The 18,584-nt window shown below is 42.4% G+C and overlaps 1 protein-coding gene across 1 annotated transcript in view; it reads right to left on the reverse strand.

Moving 5' to 3' along the window:
* Window positions 1–9,860: 9,860 nt before the first annotated feature.
* lrp5 (low density lipoprotein receptor-related protein 5) overlaps window positions 9,861–18,584 on the reverse strand; it is a 234,334-nt gene continuing 225,610 nt past the window's right edge. Inside the window, exons 21-23 of the mRNA XM_072466531.1 lie at window positions 16,333–16,472; window positions 13,920–14,017; window positions 9,861–11,279 (exon numbers count right to left, since the gene is read on the reverse strand). Of these exons, the coding sequence (XP_072322632.1) occupies window positions 11,009–11,279; window positions 13,920–14,017; window positions 16,333–16,472 (509 nt within the window). The 3' untranslated portion in view covers window positions 9,861–11,008. The remainder of the gene's footprint in view (window positions 11,280–13,919; window positions 14,018–16,332; window positions 16,473–18,584) is intronic.

The raw sequence follows: 18,584 nt of genomic DNA on the forward strand, positions 1-18,584 counted from the left end.
CACCTGCCCCACCCATCCCTCCCTCAGCCTCATCTGATCCCTCAGGTGCGTCTCCTGCAAAAATGCCATGTCTGCCTTCAGACTCCATAGATGCCCGAACACACGTGATGGTTTAACATGCCTATTCAGCCCCCCTCACATTCCATGTGACCAGCCTGTTCATGGGGCTCCCAACCCCTTTCCACTGCCGAACATCCTTTTTGAGCCAGCCTCCAGCCCGTGCCCCTCCAGGCCCGTGCCCCTCCAGGCCCGCCCTCAGATGTCCCCTGCCATTGATCCCTTCCCAACAGTGCCACACCAACCATACTCTCGTCAGCAACCCTAGCCCCTCGCCTACCCCTCAAACAAAAAAACAACCCCTTTCCTCCCCACCCCCCCACCCCACCTTCCTCCTGGCAACCCTCCATTTAACTCCCATTGACTAGCCTGCCCAGCTAGCATGGTGGGCCCTGCCCAAGGCCTCCAACATCTCCACCCTCCAGTTTCCACCCACCCACCCCCCCCCCCCCCGATCTCTCCAAGCACCAACACAGAAAGAGTACCAAAAGGCACACTCACCCAGCCAAGACCTACACCAAGTTACCCACCCCCATACACTTTACAAAGCACACAGATCTCCAAAGTTCAATGTCCTCCCACTCCTCCCACTTCATTGTCCCTCAAAGACCATCACCGCCTCTGGCATGTCGAAATAGAACTCCTGCTTCTGGAATGTCAACCTTAGGCAGGCCGGATACAAAACTCCAAACTTCACCCCCTGGTTGAAGAGGGCAGCTTTTATCCGATTGAACCCGGTTCTCCTCTTCGCCAGCTCTGCACCCAGGCCTTTGTAGTCCCGCAACTCACCCCCTTCCCAGGTACACTTCTTGATCTGCCTCACTCATCGTAGGATCTTTTCCTTATCCAGAAAGCGATGCCGCTGCACCATCATTGTCCTTTGCGGCTCCCTCACCTGCGGCCTGTGTGCTCGGTGCACCTCGAGAGGCTGATCAAAGACCCCCTCCCCCGTCAGCTTTTCCAGCATCCTTGCCACACATACAGCAGCTTCCGCACCTTCAATACCTTCAGGCATCTCAAAAATCTTCACCTTTTCCTTCTGGAGCAGTTCTCCAGGTAATCCACCTTCTCCCTCAGCCTCTTCTAGCTTTCCCGCATCAATCCCAATTCTGCTGCCAATGAGGCCATTTGCTCCTCATGCTCCCCCACCGCCTCCTCTACTTTCTGAATCACCCGTCCCTGGGACCCGAGCGTCTGCTCGACTCAATCCCAGTTCTCAATGGTTCCACCACCTTGTCCAGGTCTTCCCCAGGGCCTCTTTCCTCTGCTGCTGAATCTCCATGGTTATTCAAGAGCTCCATCGAAAACTGGGCGGGCAGCACAGCCCCCTTACCTGCCACCATCTTTACTTGAAGTGCACCACAAAAACTCTCCTGATCCAACTGCTCTTTCTTTCTCGTGGCGCTCCTGGTCCGCTGATCCATGTTCCAGAGGAGTATTACCTTCCCTGGGCACTCCTTTACCTCTTGTCCTCAAATACTACACCATACGGGCAGGGAAAGTCTGAAAAAACCCAACTTAACCTGGAGCCACCAAACATGCAACCACACACTCCATGGCTGCCACCGGAAATCTCCCTTTACTGGGCGGCAGGGTTGCACAGTAGGTAGCACTGCTGCCTCAGCGGCAGGGACCAGGTTCAATTCCGACCTCGGGTGACTGTCTGTGTGGAGTTTGCACGCTCTCCCAGTGTCTGCGTGGGTTTCCTCCAAGTACTCCGGTTTCCTCCCACAGTCCAAAGATGTGCCGGTTAGGTGGATTGGACATGCTAAATTGCCCGTTAGGATGAGGTTACAGGGTGGGGTATAGGGCCTAGGTAGGTCTTTCAAAGGGTGGGTGCAGACTAGAAGGGGGGAATGGGCTCTTTCTGTACTGTAGGGATTATATGGTTTTACTGTTGACTTCTCTTTACTGTTCTGTCTTTTCTGTAGTGCATTCAAAATAAATAATAAATAACCTTTTACTGTCACATTACATTAACACTTACATTAACACTGCAATGAAGTTACTGTGAAAAGCCCCTAGTTGCCACATTCTGGCGCCTGTTAGGATACACACAGGAAGAATTCAGAATTCTCAGCCGGTACGGGAATTGAACCCGCGCTGCTGGCCTTGTTCTGCATCACAAACCAGCTGTCTAGCCCACTGAGCTAAACTGAAGAAAGAATTTCAAGTGACCAAAAAAAAAAATGCAGATTTTAAAATAAAACAATTTATTATAAAAATCAACAGCATCTTTATTACAAATGTAGTGATTTGGTGTTGTCTTTACAAATATTTATACAAAGAAATACAAGCAAAAGGTTTCAACATGCGAGCACCAGGAGCCGGAGGAGAGAATAGACCAAATGTTGGCCATAAATTTTAACATTAGAGACAAATATCATTCAACAAAAAAAAAAAAAACCTGGTGACTAAAAAAGTAAAGGCAACCCTATATCCATTGCCAGTTACAAGTTCAAAGGCTGACAATGTCACTTGCTATTGTAGTCAGTCCATTACTTGAGTTGAATTGCAGTTTCGTGCTGCAGAAATGCCAAGCAGTGGAGCAGCATTTAAGATATCAAGCTAGTTGCTGTGCTTTCTCGTTACTTGCCCTCCAACCACTGTCGCAGTTGTCAAAGCAGTTTGTTTGCAAACTTCAGTTTGTTTGGTGAGCCCCACTGTGAGACATGCTTGTAACACAAACTTTAACGACATTACAATCTTGTGAGGGGCAGCACATTGATGTGTGGGGGGTGTTGTGTTATGTAATTTGGAATAACCCAAGCTGCCACTTGACACGGTTTTGAGTAAAAGATGCTTCAGAATTTGAAGTGAGTTCAATGTGTTTTATTGAACTATTAGCACAGTTCTCAATAAGTTCGACTCTGCTAATCTAAATGTAGTAACTCAGTCTAACTGAACCAGCCTTGCTCTAAGCCACTTGCTGGGGTGTGATGTCTCACTCTGTAGATGTTTATCATCATAGAATTTACAGTGCAGAAGGAGGCCATTCGGCCCATCGAGTCTGCACCGGCTCTTGGAAAGAGCACCCGACCCAAGGTCAACACCTCCACCCTATCCCCATAACCCAGTAACCCCACCCAACACTAAGGACAATTTTGGACACTAAGGGCAATTTATCATGGCCAATCCACCTAACCTGCACATCTTTGGCCTTGGGAGGAAACCGGAGCACCCGGAGGAAACCCACGCACATACGGGGAGGATGTGCAGACTCCGCACAGACAGTGACCCAAGCCGGAATCGAACCTGGGACCCTGGAGCTGTGAAGCAATTGTGCTATCCACAATGCTACCGTGCCGACTCTCTGCTAATCTAAATGTAGTAACTCAGTCTAACTGAACGAGCCTTGCTCTAAGCCACGTGCTGGGGTGTGATGCTGAGGATACACCCTGTCTCACTCTGTAGATGTTGGTCTGTGGAAAGAGGCGGAGTGTGAGTGCCTCATCCCTTTTATAGTGAGATACCACCCGAGTGTCCTGACTGCTCATTGGTCATGTCCTAGTCTATGTGTTTATTAGCTGCATGTTTGCATATCATGACAGGGGGGTTGGGATTGCAGAGAGAAGCTGTAGTTTCCATTTACAACCAAAATTACAAATCAAAGTCTAGTAAACCTAACTTCAGTATTAAATTTCGGAATTTAAAGTTGGTCCAACTTCAAAGGAAAATGTTGTTCGTCCTGGATCTAAAATTTGAAACCATTACTAAAAGAAAAAGAATCACCGCTTACAATTCATATCACAGCTTACAAATAGTAACTGGGGGGGGGTTGCTAATAAGTAAATAAATTGCTGTCAGATGGTACGATTGCCTTTTCTCAGATGGAAACATAACATTTTACAAAGGAGACAATTATTGCTCCATTCTGTCTCGTTGCAACAGCAATCCAAAACTAATCACTGTTCTACGCTCTCTTCACAGTCTTGCACCTTTCTCTGACACCTTTCAAAATGTATATATTTTCCCTTAAATGGTCTCGGTCTCAAATACTGTGGCAAAGCATGCCACACTTTTAAAACATTTCTGCCATTTCTTTCCTCACTCTTTTAAATTAATGGTCCTTTGTCACTGACTTCCCAACTACAGTTTTTCTTCCCCAATTCAGAACCACAACATTTCAGAGATGTTGAAGACCTATATTACAACTCTTCAGCCTCCTCTACAAGCAATGAAAACCTTTCCATCCTTGGCAAAGCTGTATTGTTTGCTTTCTATGACTTTCCGTATTGGGAATCCAAAATTGCACACAATTTCACTGTGATTTTTACAGAGAACCTACAGCACCAAAGTGGGTAATTTGGTTCAGTGAGACTGGGTTTCCACTGATGTTTATGCTCCAAATTCAGCCTCCCTTTCTAATAATCTCTTCTCACCCTGCCTATATTCCTACCTTTCTCACTTGCACATCAAGCCTCCCTGTAAACGTATCAATGCTACATGCTTTAACCATCCATGTGGCCCCAGGTTTTACTCACTCACCACTCTGTGAAAATAAATTCCTCCTAAATTCTTGATTTCATCTGTCAGTGGCTACTTGGTATTTATTTGCTTCATGTGGGCTCATCCACAAGTGGAAACTGTCCCTTCGCAGTTCTCCACTTTTCCAGGGAAGAGTCCCAAGCCTACTCAACCATTCCGGACAGTTGCGTCCCCACAATTCTGGGAGCACACCTGTAAATTTCTCCAGTAACCATTTTTATAGCATGGTGATCAGGGGAATTCACTGAACACGGTGCTCCAACCGTGACTCTACATAAATTTACCTTCCTGTTTTTTCTTTCTATTCGTCTTCGAGTTGCACGCTATATGGCTTTATATGTTGCTACATTTTAAACTGATTTATGTATCCGAATTCCCAGATCCCTACACTCATTTTTGATGCCACAGCTTCTTCCCCACAGCTACAAAACTCAACGACTCCCCCTCAGACTGATCTGTTCCCTGTAAGAACACTATTCACGACGCCCTATGTTGCTCTTGCTCATTTATTTGCTTTGTTTGGCTCCTTGTTCCGCACTGTAACCAATCACTGTTTTGTCGATGTACCATTTGTCAATGTTCCCTGTTGATTATTCTTGTGTCTACTATGTACGTATTGTGTACGTTCCTTGGCCGCAGAAAAACGCTTTTCACTGTACTTCGGTACTTGTGACAATAAATCAAATGTAACCAATATTTTGTATAAATCAATCTTGACTTCTTGTACTCTTACAATCTCCTTGTACTAGCACTTTCAAGGAATGATGTACAAATACTGTATTCATTACAAATTTATTTGCAAAACATTATTTTAAGTCAAAATGAAAGGAAACTCGTCAGATACAAACAAGGGCAGGGTCAGATAATTAAGTCTAATGGTCCAGGTGATCAGAGGGTTTCCTATAGGAGAAGGCGTTTGGTCCAGCAAGCTTATCTATCCTATGACCTGCAGTGGTGGCACTTCGTATTGATGTTCAAACACACCGCACCATACATAATTAGGATGCATATTTATAATCAGGATTCCTCACATAACAAGTCTTTGATCTTAGCCTTGTCAAAAAAATTGAGGATTGGGGAAGAATGTTGCAGAGATCGGCAACTGGAGAGTTTTGCTGGTTTGTTCTTTTGCACCACCTGGTGGCTAAATGAAAAACTGCACTGCTAAGGCTCTTGGAGAAGGTTTTTGCTATCCCTCTTGTTTGAGATTGATCTAATGTACTGGGTGCTTAAAATGGCAAACAATCAAATTTAATGAGGTGAATAATGTTAATAAATCATGAGTGCGAAGAAACAAATTGTTGAATTGCTTTGGAAAAATTTAATATTTTGCAGAGGTAGAAATAACTTTCTGAGCTTAATACTGAAATGATTATCTGCATGAAACCTTTAATAAAAACAGAAAATGTTGGGAAATCTCAGCAAATCTGGCAGCATCTGTGGGGAGAATCAGAGTTAACATTTCATATCAATGACCCTTCAGAGCATTATCTTAAAATATTAACTCTGTTTCTTGGCACAGATGCTGTCTGATCTGCTGAGTATTTCCAGCACTTTAAATTTTTATTTCAGATTTCCAATATCTGCAATATTTTGCCTTTGCGTTATACATTTGTCTCGTTCCATTCCTCTTGCAATTGGGTAAGAGTAGGAACTGGAAGATTTGCTACAATTCTCACAACTTTAGATTAAATTTAAATGATCATATCGGTCAGTGGCAACTATACAGCAGTATATTCAGTGAAAAAGTTCTGATACTGCACAGACATCAAGATATTGAGATCTTAAACTTGGAATACAATTACAAAGAAAAGTCACTAGATTTTAAGCATTTAATAGGGCAGTCAGACAAGTACATGCTGCAATAACAGTGGACAAAATTAAGTTGCATGTGTATGGGAGAAAAAAACCTGCAGGCTTATCTAAAAAGTTGTAAATGAATTATGTGCAGTACAGGAAAAAGCCAAGAGGTGCAGTGCTGAATGATCAATTCCAGAGTAACGGTACAGGCTGATGGGGTTTCATTACAGGAAGAATACATCTGGCTGAAGTGACAGGTGGAATTTGTAATGAAAGTAATTTGTAATGGAATATAAAGTGTGGCTTTTATTATTATCCATGTCCAAATCTATTGTAACAGAAAGTTAATATTACAAAGCCTAATTAATCTACAGAACACACAATTAAATTTGAACAATCTCCCCCCCTCCCCCCCACTTTACTCCTGTAGTATAAATTGTCGTGATCATTTGAAATTTGGCATTCTTGCATTTGTCCTGATGAATCAAAGATGAAAAGCATTGGCAAAATGTCTTTTTTCGGCAACGTTAAAAAGATTCTGGTCTTGGGATTTGCAGAACAGTATCAGAAGTTGATGATGACCATAGGCTGCTTTCCCCTTTGAGGGGGAGAGCTGACTGATCACCACACCTCAGGTGAAGGGGAAAGTTGAGAAGGCGGGCCCTTCATGAATAACCTCAGCTGGTACAGGAATTGAACCCGTACTACTGGTCTTGTTCTACAAACCAGCTGTCTAGCCCACTGAGCTAAACTGGCCCCCGAACACCATGGTAAATAGTGACAATAATTGTCAAAGTTTGGATGATGACATCGAGAGGCGACTGGGATGATCAGGAACGTATAGTCCAATATAGAAATGTGTGACGTAAAGCAATTTGAAGATTAATATAGGGAAAGGAAATAAACCCTAAAAGGTAACATTTTAAATGAATGGAGCAGCAGAGGGCTATAGTCATTTAAAGGTTATAGCACATATTGACAAAGCTATAAAAAGTCAAACAGGATAGAAAAGTGAGATAGTTTTGAATGTGTTCAAGAGCTTTAGAGAGTATAATTCAAATACTCTAATTGCAGGCTGGCATGAACAAGATGGGTCAAATGGCTCCTTCTGGTGTTGTAACTTTTCGATGATTCTGTAAGAACAAAATCAATGTAAAATATGCAGTATAGATTCACGAGGATATTTTCAGGTGGAAAGTTGCAGGTGCAAAAAGAGAGATGGGAAGGGAGGGAATTTTCACCAGCGGTCAATGGTAGAGAATGCTGACAACGTGCAGTGGACTTACTGGCGGAGAAGGGAAGAGATAGACCAACATCTGAAGTGGAGACCTTTTGTCAGAAGAGTATTGATAGAGGAATCTACACCCTGGCTGTTGGCCTGCTTTGGCCCAGTGATCCCACCCAATACTGGTAATTTTCCCATTTCAATTTCAGATCTTTCATCTCCCACTGCATCGATTACTCACATATTTTTCTCTTCGGTCTTGAATTGATTTTATGCTACTCCAATTGTTCAGTAGAGTGATCACCTCAGTCTGATTTTTTTTCCAAATGCTTGTTTATTTTTCAGTTCTGTCGAAAAATGATGTTAACTGATTTATTATTTCCACGTATGCTAACTGATGCGTTGTAAAATCAGGAATCTACGTTAGCATAAGAGGGGACCTGATGAAGGTCTTCGAGATTATGAAGAGCTGTGTTGAGTTTAATCGCAATTGATATCCAACCAGTGGAAACAACAAAGTGAGGCACATTTAACGAGAAAAAGAATTGATGGGAAGGGTAAGAAAAGTTTCTTGGTGGTTAGAATTGAGAACGTTTCACAAACAGTTGAAGAAGTAGAAACCATTGATTCTTTAAAAAGGAAAATAGTTTGTTGCTTGAAAGCAAGGAATATAAAATGGGTAATTGAATGAGAGTAGGATCAGGTGGCTCATGTGCAAGATACACAATCCCAGACTTACAGGGCGGAAAGGTCAATATAACATAGAAATAAAGCAATGATTCTATGAATGGTGCAACATTAACAAAAACTGTGAACGGTAGTTTTTTTTTTAAATCACAAAGACACTAATAAGCCAATTATTGATTACTTACAAGAATTTTACGTAAGGCACTTTGAGAACCTGCCAAATATGACCATATTAAACTTTCCCAGACCAGCAACACTGAGGGGGGCTTTTCATTCATAAACAAGAGATGCCAGGCATGCACTCGGGGAACATACTGGGATCAATATTTTTCCATTATAAATATAACCTCCTCCTGCCCTCCCAAATTGTTGATACTGATACTTTCACATAATCTCACTGAGATTATGGTGATCCCAAACTCAACAGCCTAAGCATTTAAAAGTATGATTCATTGTGCATCTCTTAAGTCCAGTTCTATTTGATATTTCCCCAACTTCAATTGATAATGAAGAAATGATGATGACTCATTTGAAATCTGGTAGAAGACTTGAGGCAGATACACAAAATAAAACCAAAGGATGCAGGAATTAAATTTGCACTCTCTCATATGCTTATTTATTTATACTATTTCTGCCTCAGCCTTTTAAGGGTCTTGACTTATATTTGTGATAGATTTGAATACCGTGTACACCAAAATCAATGAAAAACAAAAAACTTACTGATGAAACAGCACTTCTGCCTTTCTAAGACTAATCACATATAATTACATCAACAAGGTTTCATATTTCCTTAAAGGATAATCTTTAAAAAAAAATGCACGTACTGTAGTACTAAACGCTAAAAACTGAAGAGAACAATCTGAAGTTGGGTGTCTCTGCTTTATCATGTTTCAGAGATAGGTAAGTCAGCAGTATGCTCATAATTCAGCCCAAAAAGCCAAGCACATTTAATGCAAGGACATAAAGTACCCTCGCTGTAATGATTTGTCAGACTGAAACGGAAACGCATTTTATGGGAGTTTACCCAATAACTGGCCACAGTTATTTTAATAGGCAGTAGAGAAAAGATTGGATATAAAAAGTTTTGTTTTTCTTTATAGCTAAAGCACAGAGACAGTATATATAGAGTGGTGCTGCTGAAAATTATACACAGAATCTGTGAATGATAGCATTTTATAAATAACGTAATGAATTTCGATAAAATATACTTTTAACTTCTGTAGTGCTAAGAGGTAAATTTGAGAATGTAAAGCCTTGTAACTCTTTAAAAAAAAAAAGCAAAAGGGTATTTTGACATCTTTTCATAAAGGGCTCTTTTTTGAAATTAAAGTTTCTGCATACAGCAATGATCTCAAAAGGCAGTCGGTCAACAGTCCCTCATTTTAAGTTTAATGCTGCCATTGTAAATTAGTGGTACAAGCATGCACATTCATGCTAATGATAAATAAGGCAGCTTGCCGATCCAACAAAATCTTAGATATTTATTATTAGTGTGTAGGTCCTTTAATTTATTTACAATAGGCACTCCTCAAATATTTCAGTAGTGACAGCTACAACTTTTGTACACACAAGCAAAGGGAAAAAAAGCCAAACATTAAGATAATTTCTAATGAAAAAAATTGGTTTTATTATCCATGATAAATAATTTAATGTTAAAGTACAAATCACACAACAATCAACTAGAACTTTGCCCTGTAATCTTTTGTTGGAGAATTGTGTACTCAACAAAGTGAGGAATATCTGTGTTAAGGTGGAGCGTTTTTCTTTTTTAAACCATTGACAGCTAGAGGCATTGTCAAGTGCCCCAAAGTCAGATAAAAGGGTAAAATCCTATTTAGCTCAACTTATTTTCATCAGAACCTCAAGAGGTGCACCCCTTAAAAGGTACCAGCGTGATACTATTGTTTCCCACATCAGGAATCCTCTGCGTGGCAGTATAACTTTACAATGGGGTTGTGGATTATTATTCTGTCTTGAACCTGAACCCGCTAGGGATGAACTGATTCTGCTTAAAATAATTTCTTAGTATCCTTAGAAATAGCAAATATGACAGACTTCAATGTCATCAATCTGGGCTGAATCCAAACACAAGTTCTTGACGTGAAAGGATAGTATTGCTAACCCACTGAGACACTAAACACACAAAAGATCCGGCTAGTGGTATATTTTCAAGTTCACGTAATTTAGAGAGGGTTGCGTGCATTGAATCCTTAATACAATGATGATGTTTGTCATCAGAACAGACCGTGGTGACATTCTGATTGGAAATATCAATGATGAAATATTTAAACTCCACAGAACAGCAGATATAATTTTGATGATTAGGTAGAAAAAGTACAAAATAAACAATTGTCCACTTGGTATCCATGAATATGGCATCCTGTAACTTTGTTTCGAATCGGATTTCACCAAATTAAAATTGGAGGGCACAGAATGTGGCCACTTGATCCACTGTGCCTGTGTCGGAATTTGTGAACTGTTTATACTTTAGCTTCCCCATTTGTTCTGTACAATGAGCATATGGCACAACGATGCAAGTGGTGTATTTACTTTAAAAAAAGACAGTTATAAATATTTTTCTTTTCAACTGTACAAAACTCCTTTGCCCCTATCGATCAACTCATAGTCTTTTTACACTGTCATTTGGACAATCCCACACATCTGTTATTTTTAAAATTCATAAAATATACTTTCTCTCTGTTTGTATTTAAAGCTATGTACAGAATTATAAAAATGTATCTTTAGATAGGGTCATGAGGAATCTGTACAGGGGGATGGAGGGGGAGGACAGAGATGAAAGTAGCTTCGCTCTGTGGAAGGTGATGGTGGACAACTTTCACAGTTCTCTTCCGCTGACATGTATGGACTTCGAGGGGTAGGGGGTGGTGGGTAAGGATCTGAATCGGAGTTTAGGTCCACGTAGTATTTGGGACTCTTCCACCGGCTTGTGGTATAATCGCTATCGCATACGTCAGTGCTGCATGGAGTTGTAGGTGGCGCCACACTTTGCATAATGTAATGTCTGTAAAATTGAAAAACAATGTTGAGTATCTCTTCCATTCATTTCAACAGTCAAAATCTACACATGCCAAAGCCAAGATTTAAGGTGCACATTTTGCGTTAAGACACCTAGAATTGTAAATTGAATGCATTCACGCTACTCAATAACGCACTAATTAAAAAGTACTGTACACACCCCTGTCAGCATCAACAGGGCCGAGGTGGAGATGGTTAGCAGTTTCAAATTCCTAGGGGTGCACATCTCCAAAAATCTGTCCTGGTCCACCCACGTCGACGCTACCACCAAGAAAGCACAACAGCGCCTATACTTCCTCAGGAAACTAAGGAAATTTGGCATGTCCACAATAACCCTTACCAACTTTTACAGATGCACCATGGAAAGCATCCTATCTGGCTGCATCAGAGCCTGGTATGGCAACTGCTCGGCCCAGGACCGCAAGAAACTTCAGAGAGTCGTGAACACCGCCCAGTCCATCACACGAACCTGCCTCCATCCATTTACTCCATCTCCACCTCCTGCTGCCTGGGGAAAGCGGGCAGTATAATCAAAGATCCCTCCCACCCGGCTTACTCACTCTTCCAACTTCTTCCATCGGGCAGGAGATACAGAAGTCTGAGACACGCACGAACAGACTCAAAAACAGCTTCTTCCCCACTGTCACCAGACTCCTAAATGACCCTCTTATGGACTGACCTCATTAACACTACACCCTGTATGCTTCATCCGATGCCGGTGCTTATGTAGTTACATTGTATATGTTGTGTTGCCCTATTATGTATTTTCTTTTCTTCCCTTTTCTTCCCATGTACTTAATGATCTGTTGAGCTGCTCGCAGAAAAATACTTTTCACTGTACCTCAGTACACGTGACAATAAACAAATCCAATCCAACCCAAAGTGATCCACCCCCCGCTGTCCTGCCACCAGCTCAGCTACTAACAGACCTGACATTAGACCAACGACTGTTACTGTATCATGCTTTAGTTGGAGAGGATTGTGCAAATGCAGTTTTATTAGCTCCATCACAGACTTGGTGGTATTACTCTGACTGAAATTAAAATCGTAGGATGTTTTATTTACATCGAGCCACTGTTGTGTGAAATACTAATAATACAACAAATTCTATCAATAAGGTTAAATTGAAGGCATTTATTCCCCCCACCCCCCATTCCTACTACCTCCACACAATAACCAATTTCCTTGGTGAAATCTTGCGCTGCAGCCAGATCTTCATGAATACCACCCTCGAGTTGCTGGGAGGCTTGTGGTTGGGCTCTCTGATTTTCATTTCCTTCTTGTGAGGAAATAGCTGCCCTTTACAGATTATCTCCGCGCAAGGTGACATTGAAGAATTAGAATGTAACTTGGGATAATCCTTGTTTCAAACCTATATTTGCTCACTCGGTTTTACTGCTGCCCACATCTTAACTTGCACCAAGTCCCATTCCCCTGTCAGCCCTATGCTCGCTGACCTACACCGGCACCGAGTCAAGCTATTGCTTCATTTTACAATTCTTATCCCCGTTTTCAAATCCCTCCATGGACTTGCCATTCCCCGTCTTGGGAATCTCCTCCATCCCCACAACTCTCCGGGAAATCTGCGCTTCTCCAATTCTGGTCTTTTGTGCATCCTCGATTTGAAACCGGTGTTGGTGGCCGTGCCTTCAGTTACATGGAACCCTAACTCTGGAATGTCCACGCTGCACCTTTCCACCTCGCTTTCCTCCTTCAAGACATTCCTTAAAACTTACCTCTTTGATCTGGCATAAACCTCCTTATGTGGCTCTGTGTCATTCTTTGCTTTATGATTCTCTCATGAAGCACCTTGAGATATTGTATTACATTAAAGGTGCTAAATAAATGCGTAGTCCTTATTTTTAGTATATGGGTCTTTAAAAATCACCCCTAATGCACTCTTGTTCCAACATTAAAACACAACTTTATCATAATAAGTCCCCCAATAATCTGTAACATTAACTTTACTATTTTATTGTGAAATCCGTGGCACTGTATTATTCAAACCGCTGAATTCCGTTATGGCCTCAATCTCTACCCCGCAGCTACATTTATTATGGGAACTGTCATTCTTTATTTCTATGAATTTTCATAAGGTACATTTACTAAAATAATGCCGACAGATGGACTGATTCAGAAGTTGGATTTAATTTTCCCTCAGCAAGGCATTCTCACATTACACAAAAGAATAGCTTCCTGTGCGGTCGCACTTTCCAATCATTAAATTATCCGGAGCAAATAGTTTCACATCCAATCTGGATCATTTCTGCATTGACAAAAGACGGAGGGTGAAAAATCAACGGCAGTCTGGAGTTCAAGGGCTCGGCTGGGGGACATTGGTTAGTCTAAAGTGGCAGTTTCCAGACACTTGGAAATATTGGGAGAAAGGCTTTACAGCCGCGCAAGTTAAAACAAATGGTCTAATGAGTTGCTCATCCAGAAGCCAAAAATGTGAACTTTTCGTTGGCTTTAACTAGCACCCTCAAAGTTGTATGCTCTGAGAACTTTGGCATCTCAACCAGCCAGCCAGCACACTTTTAGCCTGCATCTATACCCTTTAAATGTTTTTACAACAATTAATAACAAATAGATTTTAAACAGCCAGAAACATGTGCCTTATACACACCTGTAAGACCTGGTCGTGGAAGGGCTGTTGGAGGAGTAGCACACTTCGGTATTATAGAGAGAACGATCAGTGGCTGGAGATGGAGGTGGGTTTAAAATCTATTAAAGAAAATACAATTCATAACATTTGGATTTGTCTTTGAACACATAAATGGTTTTAAACATTTAATGTGGTTTTTTTTTGCAGGGCAAGTGGTGAGAATCAACTAACTAAATTAGCACCAAGATCAAGCCTTTTGAACATAGATTTCCCTTCCCAAACTTCAAATGAAAGTTTCCATCATATAACCAGTGCTTTTCTCACTGACTGAAGTGAAGAAAATAAGCTCATGCTGCCTACTGCTGCAGTACTGTCCACTGACCACCTTTGCAAAGTGTACCTTCCCTGACAAAAAGTATGAGTTTTCATGCAATGTTCAATGGGGAGAACAGTCCCATTCACCATTGGCCTGGTGCTTACTGACCTACAATCGCTCCTGATTTAGCAACATCTTGATTTTAAAATTCTTACCCTGGTTTTCAAAGCCCTCCGTGGGCTGGCCCCTGCCTAGCTCTGGAATTTCCTCCAGCCCCACAACCTTCCTAGATACCTGTGCTCTTCATACTCTGGCCTCTTGAGCACCCTGGATTTTAACAGTTCCACCATTGGTGCTGCTGCCGTTAGCTGCTGTCGCCCGAACCTCTGGAACTCCTTCCTAAACATCTATTTCACCTTTTGTGGCTTGGTGTCAAATTTTGTATGATAATGCTCCTGGGATGCTTAGAGAGGCTATAGAAATGTGAGCTGCTGAGTCTTGTGGCGCAAGTGGTAGCACCCCCTGTCTCTGCACCAGACTGCTCTTGACATCAGTCCATGAAAGAACACAGTCAATGGTGTAAGCAGGCCAGTGTGTATTGGTGCCTTGCCCAGATAAATGGGCATCTGGCTTAACACCAACTTCCAAATGCAAAACTGGTGGTCGATATGAATGAAGGTGGAGAAGGGTAATCAGCATTGTGGCAACCCATGTACTATAGGAAAAACCGAGAGAGAGACACACAGATGCTGGTTGTTGTTGATACTTAACTGAAGTTCAAAGTTTTCAAACACAGGGCAGTACAGTATCTCTACTTTTTGTGGATTCGATGGAGTTTATTTTCATGTCTTGAAAAACCTGATAGTGTGTCAGTAAGACGTAACATGCCACCGGCAGGTAAGGTACAGAGTGGTGTAGGTTTCTACCACACAGGAAGAGGAGAAACGTTTGAAGGTGAGATGCCCTAGACTGAATGAAGAGTCTGAATAGGAGCAGGAGCAGAATTTTCCAGCCCTGCACGCCGCCAGGATCTCTCAGTCCTGCCGAGGTGAACGGAGATCTCACTGGCTCATCGGCAGGGGCTGCAAAATTCCAGTCCAGGATTAGGCCATTCAGCCCATCGAGCCTGCTCCACTTGTCAATGAGATCATGGCTGATCTGTTTCTGTCCTCAACTCCTATCCTGCCCACCCCCCTTGAGGCTCAAAAATCAAAAAAATTAATATGCAGTCTCTACACCTGGAGAGAATTCCAACTGACCCTCGGAGAAGAAATTGCTCCTCATCTGTCTTAAATGCAAAACCCTTCATTTTGAAACTGTGCCCCCTAGATTTCCCGAAGAGGGAAGCATTTTCCCAGCATCTAACCTGTCAAGCCAACTCAGAATCTGATATCTTTCAATAAGGTCAGCTCTCATTCTCCTAAACTCAAATTAGTACAGGCTCAACTTACTCAGCCTAAGCTCAAATGACAACCCCTTCATCCCAGCAATCAGCCGAGTGAACTTTCTCTGAACTTCTTCGAATGCAAGTATAGCCCTCCTTGAGTAAGGAGACTGAAACTCTACACAGTACTCCAGAAGTATTCTCACCAATGCCCTGTAAGTTGTAGCAAAACCTCCCTACTTTTATCCCCCATCCTTCTTGCAACAAAGGTGAATGTTCAATTTGTCTTCCCAATCACTTGCTGTACCAGCATGCTAATGTTTGGTGATGCAAGGACATCCACATCCCTTTGTACCACAGCATTTTGCAGTCTCTCTCCCCATTTAAGTAATATTCTACTTTTCTATTCTTCTCACCAGTGTACAACTTCAGTCTTTTCTCGCATTATTCCCCATCTGCCAAACGTTTGCCCACTCGCTCAACCTAGTTGTATCCATCCCTATGTAGGCTCTTTGCATTCTCCTCACTAATGTACACTGACAAAGAAGTAACTTCAGAAATGGATCTGCATTAAATGCACTAAATCACATTAAGCAGTAAAAAAATGAACGTTACTTCAATCAACAGGGAACCGTTGTTTATGAATTCATTCCCATTTCTGTACATGAATACTGTGGTTTGAGGAGGCATATTCTTATAAATGACATGAATACTGAACATCTCAAAGTGCACACCTGTGGATAGAAGGTTCCTTTTGTACTCGATGAACTGCTGGAGGAGGCCCCAGTCACATGATTTCTATCATACAGAGGGGCCCCATTGCTCCCTCCCATTAGGCTCATGGAGCTGATCATGGATTTTCCACATGACATGCCTGTACAAGATAAAATAAAGTTACAATATCTGCAAAAAAGACTCCTAAAAGGCAATTCAGAATGGTGTGCAAGCATTTTCATTTCAAACTTCAGTGATCATTTTATATACATTTAAATGAAAATAGTTACAAAATTTCTATGTTTTACTTAAATGAAATTTCAATGTAACTTACATACAAATTAAGAGCAGGAGTATGCCACTCTGCCCTCGAGCCTTCTCGGCCATTAAACAAGATCATGGTTGGTCTGATTGTAACCTCAACCCCACATTCCTAGCTACCCCGATAACTTTTAACCCTCTTGTTTATCAAGAACTTATCTGAAGTTCCAAAGACCCTCAGAGAAATAAATTCTCTTCATTGGTCTTAAATGGGTAACTCCTTATTTTTAGTACGAAGTCTTACAACACCAGGTTAAAGTCCAACAGGTTTGTTTCGATGTCACTAGTTTTCAGAGCGCTGCTCCTTCCTCAGGTGAATGAAGAGGTATGTTCCAGAAACACATATATAGACAAATTCAAAGATGCCAAACAATGCTAGGAATGCAAGCATTAGCAGGTGATTAAATCTTTACAGATCCAGAGATGGGGTAACCCCAGGTTAAAGAGGTGTGAATTGTACCAAGCCAGGACAGTTGGTAGGATTTCGCAGGCCAGATGGTGGGGGATGAATGTAATGTGACATGAATCCCAGGTCCCGGTTGAGGCCGCACTCATGTGTGCGGAACTTGGCTATAAGTTTCTGCTCGGCGATTCTGCGTTGTCGCGCGTCCTGAAGGCCGCCTTGGAGAACGCTTACCCGGAGATCAGAGGCTGAATGCCCTTGACTGCTGAAGTGTTCCCCCACTGGAAGGGAACATTCCTGCCTGGTGATTGTTGCGCGATGTCCGTTCATTCGTTGTCGCAGCGTCTTATTTTTAAACAGTGACCTCTAGCTCTCGATTCTCCCACAAGAGGAAATATCCTCTCCAGATCCATCCTGTCAAGACTTCTCAGGATCGTACAAGTTTTAATCAAGTTGCCTCTTAATTTTCTAAGCTGCAGGGGACACAAGCCTGAACTATCCAGTCCTTCCACACAAGACAACCTGCCCATTCCAGGTACTAGTCTAGTAAACATTCTCTAAACTGCTTCCAATGCAATTAAATCCTTCTTTAAATAAGGAGACCAATACTGTACACGGTACAGTATTGGGCTAGGGCAGCACGGTAGCATTGTGGATAGCATAAATGCTTCACAGCTCCAGGGTCCCAGGTTCAATTCCGGCTTGGGTTACTGTCTGTGCGGAGTCTGCACATCCTCCCCGTGTGTGCGTGGGTTTCCTCCGGGTGCTCCGGTTTCCTCCCACAGTCCAAAGATGTGCGGGTTAGGTGGATTGGCCATGCTAAATTGCCCATAGTGTCCAGAATTGCCCTTAGTGTAGGGTGGGATTACTGGGTTATGGGGATAGGGTGGAGGTGTGGACCTTGGGTGGGGTGCTCTTTCCAGGAGCCGGTGCAGACTCGATGGGCCGAATGGCCTCCTTCTGCACTGTAAATTCTATATCTATATCTATACTCCAGATATGGTTTCACCAATGCCCTGTTTAACTGAAGCTTTCTTTATTATGCAACATTAAATTTGACTGTAGTAACAATATCCTTCCCCATCTTGTAGTGCCGACTTATGTTGGGTGCAGTTCCATGAGCTTCGGAAGTCATTTGGTGCCTTGCCCAATTGGACATTCCCTTTAGTTGAGTCCAGACAGTGTGTTCTGACCACAAGGGAACATCACAGTGATGTCTGGTCCTGTCTTTTTAAAAAATATTTAGTGTACCCAATTCATTTTTTATCCAATTAAGGGGCAATTTAGCATGGCCAATCCACCTATCCTGCACATCTTTGGATTGTGGGGGCGAAACCCACGCAAACACGGGGAGAATGTACAAACTCCGCACAGACAGTGACCCAGAGCCGGGATCGAACCTGGGATCTCGGCGCCGTGAGGCAGCAATGCTAACCACTGCACCACCGTGCTGCCCATGTCTGGTCCTGTCTTCACCAGACTTTCATACATACACATTTTCCCACCTGGATCATAGGTGGATTGGCTGATTTTTTTCCTCTCTGTAGC

This window comes from Scyliorhinus torazame, chromosome 10, assembly GCF_047496885.1.
Source record: "Scyliorhinus torazame isolate Kashiwa2021f chromosome 10, sScyTor2.1, whole genome shotgun sequence".
In the NCBI taxonomy this organism is placed as follows: Eukaryota; Metazoa; Chordata; class Chondrichthyes; order Carcharhiniformes; family Scyliorhinidae; genus Scyliorhinus; species Scyliorhinus torazame.